The 26,659-nt window shown below is 39.5% G+C and overlaps 3 protein-coding genes across 3 annotated transcripts; 2 read left to right on the top strand and 1 right to left on the bottom strand.

Annotated features, from left to right (window-relative positions):
- On the bottom strand, positions 1 to 3,391 carry cnpy4 (canopy FGF signaling regulator 4). Its single transcript, XM_034226323.1, has 6 exons — positions 3,231 to 3,391; positions 2,941 to 3,067; positions 2,156 to 2,252; positions 1,859 to 1,981; positions 881 to 998; positions 1 to 506 (listed from the first exon to the last, which is right to left on the bottom strand). Exons 1-6 carry the CDS (start codon positions 3,388 to 3,390, stop codon positions 394 to 396), a joined length of 738 nt encoding a protein of 245 aa, XP_034082214.1. The 5' UTR covers position 3,391; the 3' UTR covers positions 1 to 393.
- An 829-nt stretch (positions 3,392 to 4,220) lies between these two features.
- On the top strand, positions 4,221 to 19,643 carry LOC117552727 (calpain-5-like). The gene is made up of 14 exons (XM_034226320.1): positions 4,221 to 4,393; positions 5,034 to 5,289; positions 6,950 to 7,133; positions 9,019 to 9,150; positions 9,231 to 9,442; positions 10,403 to 10,595; positions 10,675 to 10,856; positions 11,231 to 11,308; positions 11,899 to 12,310; positions 12,381 to 12,503; positions 12,575 to 12,771; positions 18,398 to 18,516; positions 18,615 to 18,751; positions 18,938 to 19,643. The coding sequence occupies exons 3-14, from the start codon at positions 6,969 to 6,971 to the stop codon at positions 19,112 to 19,114; spliced, it is 2,127 nt and encodes a 708-aa protein (XP_034082211.1). The 5' UTR covers positions 4,221 to 4,393; positions 5,034 to 5,289; positions 6,950 to 6,968; the 3' UTR covers positions 19,115 to 19,643.
- Positions 19,644 to 20,829: 1,186 nt separating this feature from the next.
- Positions 20,830 to 25,792, top strand: LOC117552682 (transmembrane protein 272-like). Its single transcript, XM_034226261.1, has 5 exons — positions 20,830 to 20,882; positions 22,306 to 22,386; positions 22,484 to 22,534; positions 22,637 to 22,843; positions 24,686 to 25,792. The coding sequence occupies exons 2-5, from the start codon at positions 22,323 to 22,325 to the stop codon at positions 24,892 to 24,894; spliced, it is 531 nt and encodes a 176-aa protein (XP_034082152.1). The 5' UTR covers positions 20,830 to 20,882; positions 22,306 to 22,322; the 3' UTR covers positions 24,895 to 25,792.
- Positions 25,793 to 26,659: the final 867 nt, after the last annotated feature.

The raw sequence follows: 26,659 nt of genomic DNA, 5'->3' as shown, positions 1-26,659 counted from the left end.
TGTTATAAAAGGCATTTTATTCACACTGAAAAAACTGTACATATTGCATTATAAGGCTGTAATTGGGATGTAAACATGCTGCTTTGTACCATATAGTGTTGGCATTAGGAGATGTAACAGCGTGTAAACATCGTATAACACTGACTAAAATATGAATGGCAAAAGCTTGGAACCTCATTCAACTAAAATGTGCGACAGTTCATATACAAACAACGGGAGAAACGTAGTGTTGAAATCCAAAAGCACACATGATTATGACTCCCAAGACTCTGGAACCAAGATTTGGCAGTAGAAATATAATAAAAAAAGTTTGTGTATATTTTTTTACTATTGGCCGGGAAATTTGAGGTTACTCCGTTGTCTTTTGCGTTTCACTTTTATATATTTTCCCCCTCATAGCTCTCCAGCATCATGCGATTTCCTCTCCTCTTCTGTGCCGTGGCTTTCTGCCTCCTTGGCCTCACTTTTGATTCTCATGTCTCCTTTCCACATCTCCTTTATGCACTCTGAGGGAGAGAAAAAACAAAATACACAAGGAGGTTTAAGCTACATACTTTGTTATCTGCAGAGAGAAGAGTTAGTTCACTTGTGTTATGTTCAGTGAGTTCGCGTACACCTTATTACTCTCTATAAATAAATGGTGAATATTAAGTAACTATTTTGACATCTTTGGGTCAAGTGAACTAACTCCCCTTTTTTGACTAATGAGGGACAGAAAGCTTTGTACATCTCACCTGACAGTTGTTCCTCATTTCTCGTATAATAGATCAATGTATGCATCTGTTTAGCATGAATGTCAGATGAGACTTCAGTTGATGTGCTCTCAACCTGAATTAATCTAAAAACATTAGATTATAACGCGACGGCATCACTTTATCACCTTGCTCTGATGTCTTGAGGACTTGGTTCTGACAGAGGAAGCTCTCCAGCCTCTTCTCCTGATGATTGAAGTACCAGTCCTCCACGACCTCCTCATACTGCTCCAGCATCGTCTCACACTGAACAACACACACAAATTTAGGTTGGCAAACATATGACTATACCATTTTTTTGTATGTACTGTGTAGGGCTGTCAAACGATAACACATTTTAATCAGATTAATCACAGCTTAAAACTTAATTAATCATGATTAATCACCATTCGAACTATGTCCAAAAGATGCCATTTCTTTATGTATATTGGTGTGGGAATGGAAAGATAAATGAAAGAAGGCGGATATATCCATTTAACATACAGTATGTATGTATGTATGTATGTATGTATGTATGTATGTATGTATGTATGTTTATTATAACATTGTTCTGTGTGTCAAAATGAAAGACAGCCCACACACCTATCAGTCATCAAACCGTGGGGTCTTATTTCATTACGTGTTGATTTCTATCAACACGTAATGTTGTATCGATGTACACTGAACAAAAATATAAATGCAGCACTTTTGTTTTTGCTCCCATTTTTCATGAGATGAACTCAAAGATCTAAAACATTTTCTATTTACACAAAATAACCATTTCTCTCAAATATTGTTCACAAATCTGAAAAAAATCTGTGACAGTGAGCACTTCTCCTTTGCCGAGATAATCCATCCCACCTCACAGGTGTGGCATATCAAGATGCTAATTAGACAGCATGATTATTGCACAGGTGTGCCTTAGGCTGGCTACAATAAAAGGCCACTCTGAAACGTGCAGTTTTGCTTTATTGGGGGGGTCTGGGGGGGTCCGAAAACCAGTCAGTATCTGGTGTGACCACCATTTGCCTCACGCAGTGCAACACATCTCCTTTGCATAGAGTTGATCAGGTTGTTGATTGTGGCCTGTGGAATGTTTGAAGTTTTACACCCACGCATCCTCCTACCTGTTTCTTCATGTCTGACACCTCTACAGAGGGTTCGTCCCACAGCTCAAATGGCAGACCCAAATCTACTTTGACCCCTTTGTGGACCAGGTTCTTCAGAGTCGTCATGGTCTGACTGGCCCCCTGCATAATATACAAAACAGCTAGATGTCATTTTGATACACAGATTCAAACACAAGTTTACACTTTTCAATTGACTTTTCATGTGGAACAAACTGCTGGGAAACATGTCAAGACGGACCTTAAATCTGTGTAATGCAACAGATAAGAGGTTAAAAGCAGATTAGTAAACCTGACCTTGGCGTATCGGAGGCTGCCTGGCCTCTCTGCGTGAACATTATACTGCAGGACGCGCTCACATATGTTGTCCAGAGCCTCTGTCAGACGGGTTTCCCTATTGTCAGAATACAGGGTTAGATGGTGATGTTACACACAAACATACAAAGATACAGGTTTTCCAGCAGTCTAACAATGCAATGTGTGAAGTATTAGAATCAGAATACACGTATTAATCCCTCAGAGGGGAAGTTAACACTGGAAAGATGACTTTTTTTTAATTAATAGGCATGCATTAAACATTAGAGATGGAAATTACAATCTACAAAAGGTACCCACCCAGCCCAGGTGGAAAACAAAAAGTACAGTAATTGCATTTTTCAAAAATAAAATAAGTGTAGCATGTAGAAGTAGTGTGATAGCATCCAGATAACACAGGTGGAAATAAAAGTGTTTGTGTCAAAGTTACTACAGATTGTGTTATAGTAGTTTAATTGTATAACTAAAACATAGATCGATAATAGATACTTTATTCATCCCAAGATTAGAAATGATTTTGTCACAGCAGCATTTTGGCAATTGTCAATATACAAGAATAACAAAATGACTATATTCAGGAGTATCTAAGCATTATAAAATATACAGAATTAAATAGAATACCCTATAATAAACCTGCTGAACACATACACATAGTTAGTTGTACAGTAGCTTGTAATTAAGATAGGAGCAAGTCAAAGTAAAGTAGTATTAGATACTGTCTGCACTCTCAGGTATATTTAAAGTGACATTCCCCAGAGTTTACTCACGAAGTGTTGTATTTGATCGTCCTTCTCCTCCTGCCTGAGTCCAGCACCTCTCCCAGCTCCAGGACTTCTTTGGAGCGACCACTTTTCTCCAGAGCATCCTGCAGCTCTACTGACAGAAACTTACACACTGACAGACGGGAGAAACAGATATTTAAAAACGTTTTATAAGCATGTTCATGTCAAAGGCACACACTCCTGGCGTCAACTATGTAAACACAAGCCATACTGCTGTTACTTATAAAGCCACATACATAGCATTAAAAGCTAGTGTCACTTTTTTAAAATCCTACCTTCGCATTTGTTCGGCAGTCTTTCGTCTTGCTCTGCTGTAACAGAGCAGCAGAGGACAAAGAAAGTCAGTATAACAAGTTTCATGTCAACAGTTTTTCGGTTCTTACGGCTTAATAAAAAGTTCAGCAGCCACATCGGCAGTTTTAACGATCTGCGCATGCGTAGTACATCCTAACAGACACGACTAGCAGATGCCTGATGGTAAGATTTCAAGGAAGTTAGTCGATAGAAGAAAGAAGAAACTCGCGTCACAAGAAATGTAATTATTTATTTAATTACATTATATTATATTTTCTACCGCTGCTCTTCACTTATTTCTAACATATCATAATTGTTTTAGTTTGAGCATATATAATTGTATTTTTTATTTTTTATTTGTACTATTTCTATTTATTTTTTCGTCTGCTATTTCTTTAATATTTGCACACGTTGAGATATACATTTGTAAAGACACATTTCCTGGATACACCGTTTTTGATGATGGAAATCTGATTTATGATGTATATTAAACTGTATTTATATAATGATACACTTTATATAGCACTGCATTAAGATGCAGCACAAAGTGCTTTACAGAAACAACCATGAACTATACAACTATAACTAAAAGCCAAATTAAAAAGATAGGTCTTCAATGTACTTACTTATTAAAAGTATAAAAGCAGTATGGAGTTTAAAGAATATTTTGCAGTGCCCAAAAACTAATTTATAAAAAAAAATAACAACCGTATTTTCAAATATGCTCACATATTTAATCGAGGATATCATAAAACATGTGCTGCTATGTGAACAGTTTCCCAATTATTAAAAGACATTATATTTGTAATGAGCTCTGAGTTGATGCTCCAGGTTGGTCACATAGGAATGGGGGATAATTAGCCTGTTATTTGGCAGTGAGGTGGTTAAAATAGAAGGCGCTTGCCTCTTGGTATCTCAGGTGTCAGGGACAACACACTCGACAGCAACAGATACCCCAAGAGTGTGTGAGGGAGAAGATAGAGAGGAGAGGAGGGAAGAGGAGAAGAGAGCAAAAAGATAAGGCGGAAAACGAGAAGAGAGGGAACCGAGAACTGTGTTAATATGAGGACGGAAGAGAAAAGCAGTGAAACTCATCGAGTGGAGGAAGAGAAGAAGACAGAATGTGCTTAGTCACCAACCAGAAGTGAGTGACACACACACACACACACACACACACACACACACACACACACACACACACACACACACACACACACACACACACACACACACTCCGAGAAAAAAAAGCATGTTTATGTTCTCCAGCTGCAGAACAGTTTGCAGCAGAGGATCAAGTGTTCATCTTGAATATCTGAAACTCAATAGTGACTGTAGTTTTTTACTGGTGTGAAGTGAAGCTTCTATGGCTATAACTGTGTGTTATGTCACCAAGGGGGATGAATGTGTGTGTATTGTCTGTGTGGAGGGAGATATAGTTACACAGACACCCAGCTCCAGCAGTGTCACCCTGCCCTGTATGTCACGGCCATATGCACACACACACACACACACACACACACACACACACACACACACACACACACACACACACACACACACACACACACACACACACACACACACACACACACACACACACACACACACACACACACACACACACACACACACACTCTCTCTCGCATCAGCTCTACAGGATGTTACACACACTCATAAGACATGGTGTCAGGGAACTTGCAGCACTCACAACACGCTGTTCTCTAAAACTGCAGCATCATACTTTTGGTTTTTGCATTTCATTTTCTGATGTTTTTTCCAACTAGGTCCAATGACACTGAGTTGAGTATCTGGAGGAGATGAGTCAAACTCTCCCAACACTTTCAGAGGAAGGAATAAGAAAGTGTCAGCTGACAGTGGGACAGAGAAGAGGCAAGAGATGACCATTGCTGGATACACGTCGCAGCACATTGAAAAATGACCGTTCCCTAAATGACCAAAGGAGGTCATATTCCTGGATCCTCTGCCTGAGATCAGGGAATCGTTTCATGTCAGGAAAGCAACGGGAGAAACGTCTTAAAGGTAAAACAATGTACCTGCAGTTCATACTGTTAACACTGATCTAATCTGATGCATGTAGATTGTGGAATGACTATAGAATATCATTTAATACTAGATAATAATATTGTACGTAACAAATCTGAAAAGCTTTTAATATAAAGCATTGGATTATATTTAATACAGACTATGCTTAATTTATTATAAATTATCTAAGTATCAGTTGTGAATGTAAAGTACAGTCAATTCATATTTTATTTACTTATATTTGAATCTTTATTATTAATAAAAAATGTGTGGATTCAAGTTATTCCCGAGCCCTTTGCAACAACAGTTATATTTACATATTCAAATGAATATATTGACATAGTTTAGTCTTTATTCTCCTGTAAGGAAAGTGTGCTGGCAGCAAAGTAAAAAGAGACGAAACATGACATGCAAACAGAAAAATAAACTTCTTAAATGAACACACACACAGATAACTTAACAAACCAACACGTGACACTTCATATGTTCACAACAAATGTAATTGCACTATTATTTATTGTTCATAATTGATTGATCGTTGTCTATGAAGGTTTATATATTAGGTTTTATGTGATTAAATAATAATATCGAGGCACAGGAGTTCGTGATGTGTATCTGCATTTCGATGCTGCCTTCATTAAAACATGATTAGTCATACATTTGTTATGTGCAAAATGTTCATGGACAGTGCATTAGTGTTACCGTTATATGTTTTTCTCGTGTTTTTGTGTCTATCTGCATTAATCTGATACAGGAAAAACAAAACCTCACTGATAATTAATGACATTAACCGGTGTGGTGTACCCGATCACCTCGCTCTTCTCCGTACAGCAAGACCCCGAGCTGACCCCCAACACACACACACACACCTGGCATACTCTCGATGACACACACATGCTGCTGACTCAGGGACCCCAGCAGTTCATATCACTGACGACTAAAACGGTACTAATACCTTAGCGCTGTCCTAACCCCCTCCAAGAGACAAACACACACACACACACACACACACACACACACACACACACACACACACACACACACACACACACACACACACACACACACACACACACACACACACACACACAGAGACCCTGCTGGACCCCCTGCTAACTGGCAAGAGCTATGTAACTTTTGAGAAGTCAACAGACTTTCATATTTGCAGTAGTGTTTAACTAATGTACTTTTAAATTATGTATTTTTGTGTAGGATCTCACATCTCAAACATTTGTGGAACTTTACCTGGACCAACTCAGATATTTAAAAAACGTATACATCTTTTGGAGGTTTATTATATGTCAATGTTGCAAGTTGATTTACACTGTTTATATATATTACATTACATATCATCAGCATCATTACATGTAAATGTTCTGATAAACTAGATATGTTAAAGTAATCACGATTTTTTTTAAGTTCTTTTTTTTTAAGAATGAGTCTCTATTTCCTTGAGTAAAGGGAAACTAACTGACAGATGTTTGGCATTGCTGTTTTATTTTGAAATGTATATAAATACACACTCAAGGTTTAAACCAGTAGGGATGTCTTGTAAATACAATCCATTTATTATTCTGAAAGTGTAACCCAATACTGCTGCATGGAAAGTTCTATATGAACCCTTCATCCGTCCCCCGTCTCTTCTTCTGGTCCAAAGCCCTTCCTCTCCGGCCACAATGCCCGAACAAGTGAACCAATTCCAGGGTCAGAGCTTCCACAAGCTGAGGCGAGCCTGCCTGAGGCGAGGGGCCCTCTTTCAGGACCCTCTGTTCCCCGCCACCGCCCAGTCCTTATTCTACAGGAGGAAGCCCCCCCCGGGACTGACCTGGAAGAGGCCGAGGGTGAGTGTGAAGAGCATGGAGAAGTGGAAGAACAAGAAGGCCAATGTTGCTCTTTTTGTATGTATGAACTGCATGTTTTACTGTGTATGGTGAGAGTTGTTGCAACTTATTTGCCAGTGCCAGACACACATTTCCATTATATGGGTATTTAATGGACAATAAAGTATTCTGAATCTGAGAAGCTCCAAATCGGTCATTGCGACTAGTTCAAACCAGTTCGAACAACAACAAAGAGTTATTTGACAAATATATCTCCTCCCCCTCCCACATCTAAAATGATCAGCATGTCACATTTCCGTCAGATAAGTTAATTAAAGCACCTGCTATTATAGGAGAGGCGTCAGGCAGAGAAACCCAAGCCTTCAGGGAGCGAGTGGCGCGTGCTGTCGATGGACTGATCTATTGGTGTGTGTGTGTGTGTATATACAGTTAAGTTTAGATAAAGAAATAGCCCAGGTGTTTTTAGCTCAGTGTTGACATGGGTGCAGCAGTGTATAAGCGTAGGTGTTTATTGTGGCTAAAGCAAGACAAGCAGCGTTTAATGGTCGTTGGAAATGGGAGGTTAGAGTCAAGGTTAAATTATTTATTGTCCAGAGTCAATGGTCCAAACACCAATTTAATACATTATGCAAGGTCTTTTAATGGAATGGATTAGACGTGTATACAAAACAGTATTTGTTCTCGACTGTAAACAAAATAATTATGTGACTATGATTCAGTCTTTAGTTTAAGAGAATACACTTTTAATGGACTTTTATTAAAGATGCATAATAGAGACTACACAAGTTATCAATGTAAGCCTTTTTGTCAAAAGAAATGGAAGCTGTTTTAAAAAATATATTTTGGTTGCTTGACATTTTTTTTGTTTGGGAAGGGTATTTTTTGATAACACATGAAAGATGTCAAATCACCCCCCCCCCCCCCAAAGCTTTTCCACTTACAACTGGAACAAAACAAAACAAAATACTAGTGTCTGCATTGTTCAGTGAGTTAATTATAAGATTGTTTAATTTTAAATTTCATTTAAAATAATTGTTTTCCAAGTCATACGTGTCATACTTAAGAACTACACATTGTTAATAACAATTACTATCGAAAACTTGACCTGAATAACATATTAAAAAAAATACTTTCTATGGAATTCTTAAAGAAAATAAATGATTTTGCTGATCCATGGCAGAAGATAAAGGGTTAACGGTATTGTGTTCCTAATGCTCGGCTCAGGTATTTTAAGCGTGTACCACTGAGAGTCGGATGATAGGAAGACATCTGTCCCCTCTCTCTGCTGACACACACACACACACACACACACACACACACACACACACACACACACACACACACACACACACACACACACACACACACACACACACACACACACACACACACACACACACACACACGCCTTATACTTAATATAAGCTGCTATAATCAAGATGTGTGTAAGTGTGTGTGTGTGTGTGGGTGTGTGTGTGTGTGTGTGTCCAGCAGCACCTCTACTGCTACCTGACCCGGTTCAAACTGAGATCCACAGATCAGGACAGGGTCTGTCTCCTCCGCAGCGCTCCGACACTCACAGGCTTCATAAAACTTATTTTTCAATCAGCGCTAGTTAGCTGTTTCAACAGGATTAACATTGTGTTACCTGCTAGAACAAGTTAGTGAATAGCTTGCAAATGCACTGCGACATTTGGGGTGGCGAACAAAACATAGCTAAAAGGAAAGTGAATATCAAGAGTATGGTTTCACATAAATGCTAATGTTGCTATGTGTCTGATTACAAAAGGAACCGTTGCTGCCCCAAGTGGCCAAACATGCAATGAATGCAGATGTAATGTGTCTCTTCTAACTTGACATTTATTTTCTTCCAATCAAACACCAGGAGATATGTAAAGACCCTCGTCTGTTTGTTGACGGCATCAGTACTCGTGACTTGCACCAAGGCAGTCTGGGTAACTGCTGGATGGTGGCTGCCATTTCCTGCTTAGCATCTGAGCCATCTCTGTGGAAGAAGGTATTTGTGTCATCCTTTGTTTATTGCTTCCTTCCTCTTTCCCTACCTCCATGGCTTCATCTCATAACTCCTCCTCGCAGGTGATCCCAGACCATGTGGACCAGGAGTGGAACCCAAAGCGTCCCAACCTGTACGCCGGCATCTTCCATTTCCGGTTCTGGAGACTCGGTCGTTGGACGGACGTTGTCGTTGACGACCGTCTGCCGGTCAGCAGTGATGGAGTGCTGCTCTTCTGTCGCTCGGCCACTCCACGGGAGTTTTGGAGCGCTCTGTTGGAGAAGGCCTACGCCAAGTAAGGACCAGGGTCTTGTAGTTTTTCTCCCTTCTTCAGGATCCAGTCTACCCTCACTTACCCTATTGTTATCTACTACTATAACATCTACAAATATACAGTACATCCTGGCAAAAATAAAACAGTCTCCCAACTTCATTCATCAACATGATTCTGTACCTCATTTATGTCCAGATCACAACATTTGACAGATTCTTCCTTGTCTTTTTAAACAAATACATCTCTGGACCAAGCTTTAACGGCAACATTCGGTATTGGTCCCCCTGCAAACATTTGCTCACTTGACAATTATACAAATTGTAATCCGGAGCTAACGCAACAGCTGTAGCGTCCTCAGACCCCATTTCCACACATTTGCTATTGCTGTATCCATGACATTGCCAAGATGGAGACCATTGAGAGTTAACGGGGTCCAACGTTTCAAACTCAACCATTTGATGGGTTTGAGTTAATCAAAACGCACTGCATTTTGCCATATTTTTTCGGGGCACTACAAATACCAAGTGTACGGAGGAATACCAAGTGTACGGAGGAATACCAAGTGTACGGAGGAATACCAAGTGTACGGAGGAATACCAAGTGTACGGAGGAATACCAAGTGTACGGAGGAATGCAAATATTTTTGCCATAATCACAAACGCTATCTAACGTTAACCATACTGTAGTTGTAGATATAAGCAAATGGATGTAAAATAAAGAGTCCATTAGAGGTTTAGCTGTAGTCAGGTTGATGTCCTTATAGTAAAAGAAAAACACCTATGCACCTTGAGTCGCCATTATAACTATCATCATCCAGCATAGGAACCACAAAGAAGCACACAAGCAACCACCATAGGCCTACAGTAGCAACCTGCTAGCACACTCTCTTCATAAACACCTAGTATACACATTCTAACATCTCTGAAACTGCCAATAACAACATCTTCATTCATTCAGTGAATATATCCGGTTACTCTGTAGGCTAAACGGCTGCTATGAGGCCCTGGAGGGAGGAAACACCACGGAGGCCCTGATCGACTTCACTGGAGGGGTTTCGGAGCCCCTAAGTCTGGATCGTGAGGCCCTCAGCCAGCACAGCGACCAGAGGAGGGCCTTCTTCCAGACATTGGCTAAAGCTCATGAACGTAAAGCCCTCATCACCTGCTCTATACGGGTAGGGCTTAGCACCTCTGAGTATCTTTGAACAAAAGAGAACTCAGGCTAAGACAAAAAACGGTATTCTTATTCCTCAGCCAGCAGAGGGGGAGACAGTGGAGTCGGTGTTGGACTGTGGCCTGGTGCGAGGACACGCCTATGGGATCACAGCAGTGAGGAAGATGAGGCTGGCGGAGATGGGTTGGATGTCCCGACTCTTCATGGTGCGCATGAGGAACCCATGGGGGACCACGGACTGGACGGGTGCCTGGAGTCAAGGGTGAGGGTCTTCTGAACTCCACACTGACTTCATCTGCCTCATGTCCGACTGCTGAGTACATCACACACTTTGCTGGACCTGCGGGAATAAAAATCCTCCGCTGACATTTAACAGTGTCAGGCTGCTTTACAACATTTCATAATCACAATTTCCTACATTTTACAATAGTGTTGGACAAGTTTTACAAGGGGACATCTGCCGTTCACATTATGGAGGTCTGAGAATCTCTGTAAATGGCCAAAATGGACCTATAAAGGTTTCCAGAAGTTGAAACGCTACTTGTACTTTTCACATGTCATTTCCAGTGTGTTGAACCTTGCAGCCATGGATTTTCTTTTCTTTTGTTTACGATTGTCCTTGAACGCCCCCTGCAGGTCGCAGGAGTGGCATCAGATGAGTCGTGCAGAGAGGGAGAAGATGGGCCTGATTGTTCGAGACGTTGGGGAGTTCTGGTAATTTTCAGGGTTTCAAGTTTATTTATTGGCATTTTGATTTGGACAAAAAAAAGAAATCAGATTCATGAATTTAACAGACATTGTTATAGTAAACCAAGTGAAACGTAAACATCACATACAAAAATATGCAAATATTAGTAGTAAACTGTAATGAAAACTAATTCAAGAGAATTCAAAACAATTAAATAAAATAAAAAATTGGAATGGACATGTGAACGTGTTAATAGGTTTTAACAGTGTGTTAATTACAAAGCTAGTAAACAAGAAGCTATATCCAGTTATATATTTCATACTAACTCGACAATATATTTGTTTTAATTTAGGAATTTCCATCAAATTCTATAAAAGGTATGGTAGGCCTTTCCTTACTAGCAAAGGTTAATTTCTATAAGGCAAGGCATTGAGATCGTTTTTTAGCCACTGACTGATAGCGGGGTTTTTTCAGGGGTTTAAAGTAAGTCTTGAAAACTTTAATATTATAATATTTTTACATTTTGTATTATTAGTTTGGTTTCCAGAGCAAAGAAAAAACAATGGAGAATGTCCAGGTCTTCTCCTGCTAATGTATTTCCTTTCCTATTCCCCAGGATAGATTTTGAGGATTTCTGTCAGTACTTCACAGACGTGGTGGTGTGCCGGATGGTGGAGAGCTCTCTGCTGTGGCCCAGCTCTCACTGGAGGGAAGTACGCTGCTATGGGGAGTGGGCGTCGGCTCCTAATTCCCCTCCGTCCACCGTCTATCCCAGCAACAACACGCTGAGCTTGGGAAAGACCAACGCCAAACCTGGAGAGACTAAGCAGCGAGGTAACAGGAAGGAGGCCAGACTTGGGGAGCCAAAGGGAGGCAAAGGAGGGAAGCGTGAGCAAGATAAGGCTGTGAAAAAACAGAAAAAGGAAGAGGATGGTGCAGAGGTGGGAGGATGGGAGGCACAGATGGACAAGAGGAGTCGGTGTGGAGGGTGCATCAACCACAGAGACACTTTCCTGCACAATCCACAGGTAAAACTGAGAAGGATACTAAGTATTTTCAAAGATGCGTCAAATTCTTAACTTTAATTTCTGTTTCTAGTTCATGTTTGAGGTGAGAAGCAAAGAGGAGGAGATGTTAATCTGTCTGCAGCAGGAGGACAGGAGGATACAGAGGAAGAATGGAGGAGGAGAAAACCTGCCTATTGGCTTTGAAGTGCTGAAGGTGAGCAGTTCAGGGACCAAAATGTGTTCAGGTCTCACAAAAACAAATAACGCTGCCTTACCGTGGCCCAGGTGGAGGTGAACCGCGGCAGCCGGGTGCAGTGTGTGGTGGAGCAGGCGGCCAGCTCCGTCTACATGGACTCCCGCAGTGTGACCCTGAGGGGGGCTCTGACCCCGGGGCGCTACGTGGTGCTGCCCACCACCTTCCTGCCAGGAGCAACAGGACGCTTCCTGCTACGCCTCTTCTCCCACTCGCACATCCCTCTCAGGTCTGTGACAGGAAATGTGTGTGTGCATGGGATAATCACAAATTGTTTCATACCGTAGGATCAGAACATTTGGAAAATATTGGGTGAACCCAACTTAGATCCTTGCTTTTGTTTGTTTGTTGTTCCAACTGAAAGTGCTTTATGAGCCTCCCAGAGGATTTGAGCTCAAATGAAACTAAAAAAGTAAACCATTCATAGATTTAAAGTAAAATAAATCATTTATTGTGGAATATGAGTTTGCGTAAATGGATTTCGGTGTGCATAGGGTTTTCTGTGAAAAAGAAACCCAGGAAAGAACGTTAATAAACTAAATGGCTAGGAAAGTATAACAAAAATGAAACAAATACACAGAAAAGAAAACAAATCCCCACAAACACAAAAACTCAAAAATAAGGATGTGTTGACACCCAAACGTTGGTGCAAAAATCGTTTTAAATAAGCAATTTTTTGGTGTATTATTTTTCAATGCAAGCTTAGATAGCAAGTGAATGCAGTTTAGTGAGGGGACTTTGTTTGCTCTCATATTTAACCCTGTAAAGCCCAAATATAGAAAAACATTAGAATGTATTTGACCTTTCAGATGTTGTCGTAGGGAGCTTTTTTTGGCTCAAGTTTTTAGGGAAATGTTGTTATATTGCAACGTAGGAGGGAGGTGGGAGCAGAATTTCTGTATTTCTACTCACATAGTCTGAATAAATATATTGAACAACTAAGGGTTGATTTGCAGGATTGATTGCTTACTTAGCCCTATATCAGTATATAGCATGAATAATAATCACACAGCAGTCATATTTTTTATGAATAGTCATTTATTGAATATGAATACAATGGTAGTCCCAAAAACAGTTCCTATCATCGGGAAATAAAAGACGGACGTCACACTTGGTGCATTGTGTGTTTGTGTACCCTTTACTGCAGTGTCTGCAGCGTCCTCTCTTTGTCTTCACTGGAAAATGTGCCATGAGGTCCTTGCGTACATCCAGTGGAGGCTGTGATCTCTTGGATGGGGCCCCGTTTGGTGGACTCCCATCACCTGAGGATGGTCTCTTCTGAGCATTCAACGGGCTCCTTGATGTCACTGTCGCTGTTGGGCTCCCGCTAGGGCTGCTCGATTATGGCAAAAATCATAATCTCGATTATTTGGGTCAATAATTGATATCACGATTATTAAAAAACGATTATCCATTTACTTTGAAAACATCCATTGATTGAAAAAAATATGATTTAACAGTTGATTACCCTGAACTTTAAGTATAATTCAACTGAAAAACCAATAAAAAAAAATTAAAATAAATAATCGTTTTATTTCGATTATGTTGTTTTCATAATCGTTGTAAGCCAAAATCGTAATTGCGATTAAAATACGATTAATTGAGCAGCCCTAGCTCCCGTTGCCTGAAGATGGTCGTCCTCTCTTTGGTGTTTTCAGAGAAGTTGTGTTCACCTGATTAGAACAGAATCAATCAAGATACATGTCAAAATACATTAGGATACAAGTCAAAAATATTACAGTGAAATATAAAAAAATATTACAAACGGCAAATAGCAGAAATGCATTCTTACCAGGATGAGAGAGGATGCTAGATTTGCCTGAAACTGTCTGCTGGTCAGGATCTCCTGCTTTGGCATATTTAGAGCTTTGCACTCCTGCTTGTAGAGGAGCGTTGATCACTGCAAGGATGATGGTGTGCCAGAAGATGTACCTTCGTCGGGACTTCATGGGAACTTGTATTTGGCCGTAAACGAGTCCAACAAATCCACACCTCCCATGTACTTGTTGTAAGTACCCACAATGTAAGGCCTCTCAACTTCTACGTAGGTTTTGTTGGCTTTGTCCCAGCGTTGAATTCTCTGCACAGGGTCTGGTCCAGCAAAGGAGGACACAAGTGTGACCGCTCTGCTGTCAAATGGAATGACAGCAGGCCAACCACAACATCCTTTACAGATGTTGTGGTTAGCACCCACTCGGATGTCAAATGTCCTCTTCAAGGTTACAGTTAATAATAATAATAATAATAGCTTCGATTTCTATAGCGCCTTTCAGGGGACCCAAGGTCGCTTCACAAGTAATAGTGCAAAGACAAACATAACAAGCACCTGCCTGTTCCCACATAATGAATCCCACGATCAAGGAGCTTCACTACCAATGGGACACAGGTTGTCTGCATAGATCTTGTAGTTCTGACCTTCTGGAAGCGTGAAGGCACGCTTCATCACAACATCTCCTAACAATCCAAGTTCAGACTTGACTCATATCCCATTGACACTGCCTTGGTACACATCCAAGTCACAGATCATTCCAGAGATTCCAGTTCTCACCCACTTTCTCCGTTTTGGATGGCAGCAATCACATCCTGCACACTGAATCGAGGACCTCTCTTTGCTGGTGGCATTCTGAAATGGAAAGTTAATAAATATGTATCAATAATACATATGTTTATTATATTGTTATAGATTCCCTGAAGGAATAGGGTGGTGGGACAAGTGTTCATTCTGTCTGGCTTAGCCTATTATCATACTAAAAGCAACACCTACACCCATACATGCAGGTACATGTAAACCATTTCAACAAGTCACACAATCCTATTATCATACTAAAAGCAATACGTACACCCACCCATGCAGGTAAACCAGTTCAACAAGTCACACAATGATTTCTGGTTAATGATGATAGGCTAGTTGTCATACTAAAAGAGATACATCCAAGTGTCCCAACACATTTCAGAAAGAACTGTTTCTGCCAGAACCAGAGTTAAATGTATTTTTGTAACTAATTAACTGATAAGATACAAGTAGAGTTTACAATATTGCTACAGATATAATTTGTTTAGAGTCGGAGAGGTCCTGATAATTGTATTCCGGTAAATTACTCTGACCTACTAATTGACCTTTCCGAAGTTATTGAGTCTATGTAAGGTTGCTGCTTGGCTCAGATCCACCAACGTCAGCAAGATCTCACCTCTATAACCCCCCGAAGAACCAGGTTCAATTAACTGCTGTTTCAATTCAGACAACTCTTTTTTAATCTGTTTAAGCGATCCCGAAGGATTTTGATATCAGTAAATGGAGTGTGCTCCTACCTAAGTGAGTGTGGCAGGGTGCAGTCTTACATTTGAAGCAGGAGAGGAGGGCACAGGTGTCTTTTAAATTATCCCAATCCAAAAGGTGGGATCAGTTTATTTGAAGAAAAATAGGTCCAAACTAATACAGGGTTTTTACCTTCTCTCTTTACAACATTATAATTATACTAAAAACCATGGTGCTGTGATCATGTTCAAATATGAAACTTTAATTCACAGTCTTACATTTATTACCAAAATGTTTAATTTCAACTGCCCAATTCAGTTGTGACATTTTAAAATTCTCCCGATAGAATTTAGAGGTATTTCCTCGTAAAAAGACCGGTGACAATAAAAAGCGCATTCAACTCTTTTTTCACCAAATCAATTCACATCAGTTTCATACCTTTTTTCCGACACAGACGGCGGGTATAACATTCAAAAACACATTCCTATCCGCCAAGGTTTCGGAGGAAGATTTCCTCACAGGTCGCGGGTTATAATATTCATACACTTTTTCCGACACAGACGGCGGATTAACCTTTCAAAAACACATTCCTATCCGTCAAGGTTTCGGAGGAAGGTCCTCACAGGTCACGGGTTATAATATTCACAAACACATCTCTCATCAAATCATTCCACTCAGCCAACAACCAAGAAATTCGAGAGATATTTACCCCGTCTGGCAGGACCTTACCGAGAGCTAGTTACCCAGCTCTGAAGCACACAGCCTACCGGGAGAGAGTCTACCAGGGGAAAAACCCCCCTCTCTCCTCTCTCTCTCTCTCTCAAAAAACCAGTCTCTTTATGCTAAAAAAACTGGATCGAAACCCCAAAAAACAAACTCCTCCTCTACACCCAATTTGTGGAAAACTGCGCATGCCCTCTAATGTACAGGGCTAAACATGTCCCGACATGTTCCATAGCTTTATGACATAAGACCCACCTTCTCATGTTAGTGTGAAAAGGACATGAACTATTTTTGACCTCTGTGTTTCTCCTTAAGCCTGGAGCCCCCCTCCCTGTGTACTGCTGTCACAGGAGAGGAAGAAAACTCAACCTAAACAAACCACTTTGTTTTGTTTATACTGTAACTATAGAAAAACCTAAAATATGAATCATTTTCATTGTGGGTTATACAAGAATATAATTGATTATATTTGATTATAACTAACTTTCGTTTTTTAAGTATTAAACATACTATGAAAACTCACAACACCCTCTTTTCAAAACGCAAAGTTATCAAAATAGCAACAGAACAAATTGTAAGCACATACATATTCAAAAACCGTCAAGAAGCATTCTCATTATGGGTTTATACAATAATATGATTGATCATGTATGATTTATTAATTAACTTTCGTTTTTAAGTATTCACTTCATACCATGATCTCAATTAACTTTCGTTTTAAGTATTCACTTCATATGAAGATCTCAACAAATTTCACGTACTTTTATCAGAAATGATGTATTAATTTATTCCATTCTGGTCTTAATTCAAAATCTTAACAGAGGACACATTTAGAACTTAGTTATAGTGAATTATCAAAGACATTATATTTCTATTAGTGTTTTATTTCCATATGTGAACATATAAGAAGGGCAATCTCCATGACAGGTGCTCGTGCTATTTTGACTACCACACACTGACCCAGTGTTGTAATATTACAACAAAGACATAAGCTGCTCAAAATTAAATTTGATGATTGACGTTTCTCATACATTGATTTAAATGGATCTCATAAAAAAACAAAACATTATTATTTTATTTTTATTTTGGTGTTCTAATCAAATGGATAGTGAGGTGGGCTGATGATCGGAAGGTTGCGAGTTCAAATCCCGCCTGGAACACCACCACTAGTGTGCCCTTGAGTAAGGCACTTAGCCCTCAGTTACTCCAGGGAGAACGTCCCTGTAATTGGTCATTGTAAGTCGCTTTGGAATAAGGCGTCTGCTAAATGCCTAAACTGTAAATTGTAAATTATATTTTTGGGAGAATAAACCCCACAGATCCTCAACTCCGGTGTGTCTCACTCATTAACAACGCAACACAGAGCAACAAGAACGTTGTCTACAGTAGCCATTAACTCACATGTATTTTCTTATTTGAGGCGGGGTGGATGCGTGGGCCACCCGAATAGGTTAAGGGGCCTTTGGCTTTTCTTACCGGGGGGTGCGGTGCCGCCACAAATATAATCCAATTCTGTGGGAAACACTGAATATATTCCACAATAACTAAATATTTACATGTTCTAGACATTGTGATAATCACAAAATATATTTGAGGCATTTTACTTACTTGAATCTGACAAATCCAGTCCAATAAAACAAAGAGATGTTGCTCGAGGGCAGGACCTATAAACACATGTATTACCCAATAGCTGTGTGAGACTGAATAAAAGGACCTTTGGACTTAAATGTGGTCTTTAAAAAAACTAAATATTTAGTGACTTTTTTAGGATAGCTTAAAGTAATGTTGTAAAATTACAACCGTGGGCTTTACAGGGTTAACTCAATTTTCTATGTCTTCGTGGATTTAATCTGTTATATCTTTATTTTTTGTATAGGAAATTGAAGGAGGATTTGCTGTCCCCCTCTGTCTTCCACTGTTTTCTACCTCAACCAACATTGGTGACCACTGTCTACCTCCGAAGGGCATCGGGACTTCGCCCCCCCAAACAAAAAGGTTGCGTACCACAGAACCACTGCATCTCCTAAGGGATAGCAGAGGAAAATATAAATGTTTTCTTAACATTTTGTTGTATTGTCCATTATGTTCCACAGCTCCAGATGTTTATGCCATAGTGCGGTGTGAGAACGACACCATCAGGACGCATGTTTTCAAGGCGGAGGGAAACCCAGAGTTCAACCTCAGAGCCATCTTCTACAGGAGATACCCCAGCACACACATCTCTATCGAGGTTTGACTTATTTATATATTCTTTCTCACACACACACACACACACACACACACACACACACACACACACACACACACACACACACACACACACACACACACACACACACACACACACACACACACACACACACACACACACACACAGCCTTTGCACACACAGTCAATCCTGTCTTGATGTGTGCAGTTGTGGAGCAGAGGGTGGCTGTGGGACTCCATGCTGGGAGAGGCTCGGCTCCAGACGGCCGAGTCAGAGAGAAGTCGGAGTCATGTGATCGATCTGCGAGGCGGCCAATCCCGGTCCGGGTCCCAAGGGTGCGTCTATGTCGAGACCTCCTCCAGCGTCTGCCTCACAGACTTGTGACAGCATCATGCGTTGCCCTGGTTATTCCCTGACACGGCAAGTGTCTTCCTCTCTGGTGGAAGTGGATGGACAAACAGAAGTTTTGATGAACTAAAGTTAGACTGTGTTAAACAACTAAACCGCTGATACATTTTGTAATTAAAGATGTATTTAAGGCAGATGCTAGTTGCACCTGGGTGTACATTACATTACATGTTACTTGTTAGACGCTTTTATCCAAAGCGACTTACATACTCAATACTGTGGCCAATCCCCACAGGAGCAATTTGGGGTGAGGTGTCTTGCCCAGGGACACAACAACATGCTGTCACGCCTCAAGCAGTCCATGCAAAAGAATGAACTGCGGCCAAAATATTTCCTCTGTGTGGTATTATATTTAATTAATCGTAAGAACTGTTGTTTTGTTCCTGTTGTGGTTGTATTTTTTACGATTATTTATGTTGTTAATATGTTTGAATGTCAATGTACAAAACTATATTTGCATTTGTGTTTTGAGTTTTTTCTCCTATGATTAAATAATTAACACTTTTCAGAGTGTACTGACGAGTCAGTTTATTTCATTTGTTGCAGTATTGAAATTATTGAAGTAATTTTTTTGGGGGAAACTTTCACTTCAGCTTTTAGCCCAGAGGACTTAAATCAGTAGCCGGACAATGGGAACGATTAAAGTGCACCCTGGTGAGAGAGAATGTTTTAACATTCACTCTCACCAGGGTGCACTTTTGCAGGACTGCAAACAGAATCGGAAACAACACACTGTGTTGCATGAACATTTATTAAATGTTTTTCCTACTTTCCTCCATTTTGATAACATGTAAATGACCGAGATAAACTGCAGCATTACTGGAGCTTATATTGCTTAGGAAAACGACTGTGTGATACTGAATGTGGCCAGTCTGGCCACACATCTGTTCCAAATGCAAACTATCCAAATCTAAGATAAAAGGCTAAGGCTTGGTCAACCTTTAACTGTTCTCATTTGACAGTATTTGTATATCCGGAGCCTGTTTGAAGTGTTGAAATGTGGTTTGTTTTATGTTGCTCTAAGTTGACTTTCAAAATGCTGTACTATTAACAAGTGTTCATTTTTTACATTCTATGCTGTGATACTATACTATATATAACTTGCATAGCTTTGACTTTCTACTCTTTTTAGATTGCAACTTTTGAACAGAAAATCATGAGTTTCTAAAATGATAATTAATTGTTGAACTACCAAATAGTATTAGGTATGGTATTTATAATTAGCTCCATCCTGACAACAATAGGAGTGATGTAATTGTAAGAATAATCGCTGTTGCCATTCTGCTGCATAATACTTTTACTAATTGTGTTTTTTATTTCCACTAGTGTGTTTTTTACTCTGATATTGCTGCTTTTACTGAATTAGAGGACATACATACATACATACATACATACATACATACATACATACATACATACATACATACATACATACATACATACATACATACATACAGACATACATACATACATACATACATACATACATACATACATACAGACATACATACATACATACATACATACATACATACATACATACATACATACATACATACATACATACATACATACATACACATACTTATTATCCCTCTACTGAGAAACAGGCTTATAGTTTTTAGGTCTACAGTCAGCTGAAGGGCATGCGATCTCCCGAGAGGTGGAGTTACTGCAGCTCACGAGGCGATGTCAGACTCACAGTTGCAGTTTGCGGGAAGGAGGCAGACTGACTAACAGCAGGGTAAGTGTCCTATAACAAAACAATTCGTCACTTTTGTGCATTACATTTCATTTCAAACATTTATTTATCCAGGTATTACAATATTACGTTGACACTTTACGCGGTTATTCCGCAGTTGAAAACCCATTATCTGGTGTTAGAAGTTAACATCATGCCGTTGTGTTAGCGGGGTGTGGCAGGTTACATTGAACTTTTACTGAGAAATAAAAGGCGAGGCCACAGATAGACGTTATATTTCCGGATTTGACAGCATTTATTTATCAGGCTGCGTAACCTTTGCCAACGTTTTGGACATGGGACATGTGAAGTGAAACCAAAACAGAAAGTGGTCAGAGTCGACTTACATGTTGTAGAGGCAATGTTGACATCACATAAATCTAATTTAATATCAGTTAACTATCCTAAATTGGACTAAAGTTATATTTCAGCTTCACATATTTTGTCTAATTGTCATACTACATTTCTTCTTCGTTGTCTGCTTTAATGTTGTAGTTTTTGTGCACAGGTTGTCTCTTGTTGCTGGTCAAACTGGCTTTCATAGGAATCTAGTCAAACCACTTAGCTATCATTTGGCTTACTCTTCCTGAACACATATATTGTACGTTTGTGGACATCAACAACAAACAAGACCGTATGCAATTCATGTCATCACATTTTATTGAGGAAAACTAGGATAGTTTAGGAAAACTAAATTGAATTTATTCTGGGATAAATCAACTGACCTGATTAAATCACTGTAACGAGCAGCAACATGCATGTATAATGTATTCTCTTACCCTAAAAACTCACCATTTCTTTAACTTATGTGTAACAGAAATACAATTTAAATCTAGGATCCTTTCATGAGTAATTTCCCTAAATGCCTAAAGGGATTGCCACTGATTTTACATCCTAAACAGTTAACTTGGGATTGTGAAAAGAGATAAGGTTGTATATGACTCAAACAGGAGCCATTGAAAAAAACCTTATCATGTTTCAGGTGTGGCATTTACAAAGAAACAGACCATCAAGAGGCATCGTGGTCTAATTGAAGACGCTTAGTTGCATTGTGGGAAATTAATTGTAATGTGAAAAGGACATATTGACTGCTTACCATAATGTATTCATTAAGAAAGTACTCCTCACACCGGCATTGGAATTCTTTAACACTGTCAGTGAAAATGGAAAGTACAACATATATATATTTCCTTAATTCAATGCATTCTTCTTTTTCAAAACCAGTTTTCTACATCGTTAAGACTAGAAATTATATATTAATGATGTATATATTTTATATTTGTCAAACAAAAATGTCGAATATTCCCTGGTTTCAGCTTTTTGTTTTTGGGCTGGCTAATAGAATATCACTGTCAGCGTCTAGACTTGTACTTTTTAACAATCAACAACTGTCTGCTCAGTTTTGATCCTTTCTTCTTTATTTCAGAACCCTCACCACTGAACATGTCGAACATAGGCCTTATTAGTCGCATCCGCAGCACTCCTCAACCCTCAACCCCCGCACTAGGTGAGACCACGTGCACGCCTGTCATCGGTTCATTTTACTCAGATTGTGTACAGTGAAGATGCTTTAAGTGTGTTTTAATCTATTCTTTCTTTTGCAGCTGTTTCAAAGTTGTTTTTATGTATCATACCCATTGCTCAGATTGCAATTGGTAAGTGAGCGACTCATTTTACAGATTTTGTTGAACTGATATTATATTTGTAATGTCTGTTAAGAATGTGGATAAATGCAATGCCACCCATGTGTCCTCCAGGTGCTGTTCATCTGCATGACTGTCCGAGGAAACACTACATCTCCATCTATCTGATAGTGGCAGGGGTCTTTGGCCTGGTGCTCTCGCTGCTCTCCTGCCTGCCCTGCGCCAAAACCCCCGAAGATGGAGACACCAGCCTGCTCAATAAAATCTGCGCGACGTGGAACTCCTTGACATCGTTATTTCTCTTCTGCTGGTTTATTGCAGGTGAGTTTAAATAGCCTTGCACGGACAAATGAGTGACATATAGTGACATCCAGCCAAATTAGCATCATATCACCGTCCCATAGGGTGAGGCTCAGGGAAGGGAAGCTAATTTTTGACCAACTATCATATTTGTTTTACCACAAAAGACGTCAATGTTGATAACAGCCCTGAAAACCCTGGAAAACAATAAAGCAGAGGTGTCAATCAATCAATATCAATAGGATACGGCTGTAATAGGCCTAAGGCCTTTTAGTCGCTCATAAATAAGTAGATCACTGTTCTTTATATACTATGGATGCTGGCAACAGTCACATAGTCCAAAGTGAAGGTGATGTTTGACCATTAATGGTCGAGGCGGGACTTGAGACAGTTAACCGTCTTGGATGTGACAACGCTTTCTGGCAGATCATTCCACAAGTCAACCACACGCAGGCTGAAAAAGTTGCGGCGGATATAGCCAGTCTTGAGTACTGTTTCTTCAACTTGAGGCAGTGTCCACGAGTCCTGGTGTTATAATCCCGTTGTAGTGGGCATGATGTTTTGTAGATGTTGTGGAGATATTTGAAAACTTCGATCATATCTCCCCTCGCCCTTCTATAATACATACTCGGGATCTTAAGACTTTCCATTCGTTCTTGATATGGTAGGTCCTTTAGTTCTGGAACCAGCTTCATTGCCCTTCTCTGTATTTTCTCGATGAGCTCAGCATCCTTTTTGTACATGGGGTGTGACAGAGGGCTGGATGTTCATAGCTGAGCTAATGAATTTGACCCAACCAAACAACAACAAATAGCTAAGTAGGCTCCAGGAAAACAAGCTTAAACGATGCCGGGTGAATTATGCTACTTTAACATAATTGAACTTCAGGTTACAAACATTCCATACAACAATGCAAACACAACAAATTACATTAATACAAAAAATGAAATGCATAATTCGCTACTAAAAGCAACCACAATCTAAATCATAGTTACTACAAAAAGAAAACAACAGCTCGCGGCTTACTGACAGCCTTAGGGGTTGCTGGACAAGTGGATATGTGTACCTAATAAAAACGGTGTATAAAACTGCAGGTAACCATTGCACTACAACTTGTTATGTTAAGTATCTCTGGTTAAGCTCATCTAACTTTAAAACAATATACATGGCTTTTCACACAGCCTCCTTTTTTCTTTGACTAGTGGCCATTATCTCCTGCTACTTTGAGGTTCTCCTGTCTAAATTCTCCTTAGTTGCACGTGCTGTAGTAACATATATTGGCCACTAGATGTCCATCTATGTCTGAGAGATCGCCTTCCTTTTTTAAATTGGCACAGCTGCACATGCAAACAGGTTCAGCCTATTGTCCTACAGTCCTTAATGTCACAGTGTAGGTAGCCAGTCAGCTGAGGTTGAGTATGCTTATGTTACATATTATGGTCTGATTTTCACTTCACTTTCTACCTTACATTAAATAAATTGCACTACTTTTTAAAAAAACTAAAATTGCTAAAAGTTTAAACTAAAAAGTAAGACCCACAGAGGGTTTTCCACATGCATACAATTCTATATCTAGTTTGATATTTACAACTTTTTAGCGTAAGGCTCAAAGTCATACAGTTTGTCAATTCACACTTGGCAGAAGTAGCCAATTGCATCAAGCGAGAGGCGGGCTTTACTACTTAACCACTCCCTACCTGTGTGTTGATGCTGCTAGATGTGAGAGTGCCTATTACATTTAATGCTGCTTCATACAACAGTTAATACAGGTAAACTGGGAGGACTAAATGTGCACAGTGACCAGAAAGACAATACAAAGGTTAATAGTTATATACAGTTTACTTATCCTTTTTATTTCTCTAGGTAATGTGTGGATATACTCTATTTATCAGCCAAACTACAACAAGAATTCAACAGATGTGGATCCGTACTGCGACAGGACACTGTACCTGTTTGCTTTCTGGACCACCACCCTAGTCTACATCCTCCTGGGGGTGTTCATGTTGGGCGGCTGCTTTGTCTGCATCCTTCAGTGCCTGTGTGGCCATGCGGACGCCGATGACAATCCCTAGAGACAAACCAACCAATAAGGAGACAGGAGGAGATTTTGCTGCTGACGCTATTAATGTTAACAAATCATACATTGCAACAAGAGACCAGTAGAGCGGTCAGGAATGAGTCTTAAAACCCGGAAATTAGTTAGCATTTTTGCACTTTTGGTTCCCTCGTCTCAAAGTCATTAGGTTTTTGTTCAAAGGTTTTTTGTTAGATACCTGAAGTAATACTGTGGTTATGACAAGCTTAATAGATTTGATCATTTTGCTCAAATATATATCAGTAAATACCAGTCAAACGCTTCTTGAGCTTGTGTCTTAAAATCGGCAGTGTGGCTAACTGAACTACCAAACGTCATCACACCAGAGCCCGTCTATAGCTTGTTGTTTGTGACATGAAGTCATGTGACAGTGGTTTAGTTTGTTTAAGACTAACGTTAGCATTTATTATTCTGCTTAAAAAATGGGTAAGCTTCATATTCATGTTTGCCAGGGAGTACATTTTCTACAACTCACGAGAATCCAATGACAACATCCCACAGGAATGTTCAGCCCTGCACTTCTCTCTGTCTCATAGTGGCACAGCCTTTGTTTTGACAAACATATTATACATTCTTAAATCTGAGATGCTGTACATTTGATCACTGATCACTAATAATGCCTGTAAGTCTCTATGTTGAGCTTTTTCTAATTAAAACTGATTCTGCTTTCTCGGAATCTTTACTCACATCCTGTTTGAAGTATAACTGAGATGCTTTTTTTTGTACACGTTGATCCAGAAACTGGGCTTAAACTGTCCAGGATAATAAGATCAAATGTCTGATCTTTGAGTTGATTTTTTGTACTGTAAAGCTTGTGTTTGTTGATCATTTGTGGCAAGAAGGCCCTCAATAAAACCTGGATAACCAATACTCTATATCTTTCTCATCTGGTTCTTTATTACAGTTAGTAACGAAGCCTACACTAAATACTTTAAGTTTCCGTATGCAGTGGTTTGTTTTCAGGGGGAACCAGCATTTATGTTGGCACTTTGTTTGACATAATGGCATATTCCACATAATGTCTTCCCGTAGAATAGACAGCAAGTCACCCAAAATATCTACATCGTGACTTTTGATGGGTAAGGATGTTTTCTGGTTTGATCCAATATTGTCCTCACACATACAGATTATAGGTAGACAAATATTTGGTCACACTTACATCACTTCAATCACTTGCTTTTATCCCATGGCAATACTAATGTTGAGGTATAATGTTGTACAATGTTTTTATAATTGTTATGCTATTACGTTTGTATTTTGTTTTTGTCTTTGCTTTTGTACAGCCCTTTGAGGCATTTCTTGTGATTTGGGGCTATAATGAATTTTGTTTTGATTTGATTTATCTTGTAAACCCAGCATTGGGGAAATACACCATGCTTCAGCTGCTATATTCTGTGGTATCCTGCAGTGCAAGCTAATCTAATCACAACCTTTCCATCATAATTTCTACTATGATTTATCTTAATGCAGCTCAAACTACCACATGAGTTCCACATGTATAACTTGTGTGCCAAGTATTAAGATAGCATACACTGTAAAAAAAGATCGTAATTTTACAGGAAATAACTGTACATATTTATAGTAATTATCATGTTTTTTTAAATAACTTGCAAAATCCTGTAAAATGACAGATATTAACTATAAATTAACAACCCAAAACATTATTTAAAGTATTTTGACAACAACAAATAACGTTTATTTCATATTTTTTTTACAGTAAATGTACTATATAATATTTACAG

This window comes from Gymnodraco acuticeps, unplaced genomic scaffold (assembly GCF_902827175.1).
Source record: "Gymnodraco acuticeps unplaced genomic scaffold, fGymAcu1.1, whole genome shotgun sequence".
NCBI classification, from domain to species: domain Eukaryota; kingdom Metazoa; phylum Chordata; class Actinopteri; order Perciformes; family Bathydraconidae; genus Gymnodraco; species Gymnodraco acuticeps.
The sequence above is the reverse complement of the archived record's forward strand: the minus strand, read 5'-3'. Positions and strand labels throughout refer to the sequence as shown.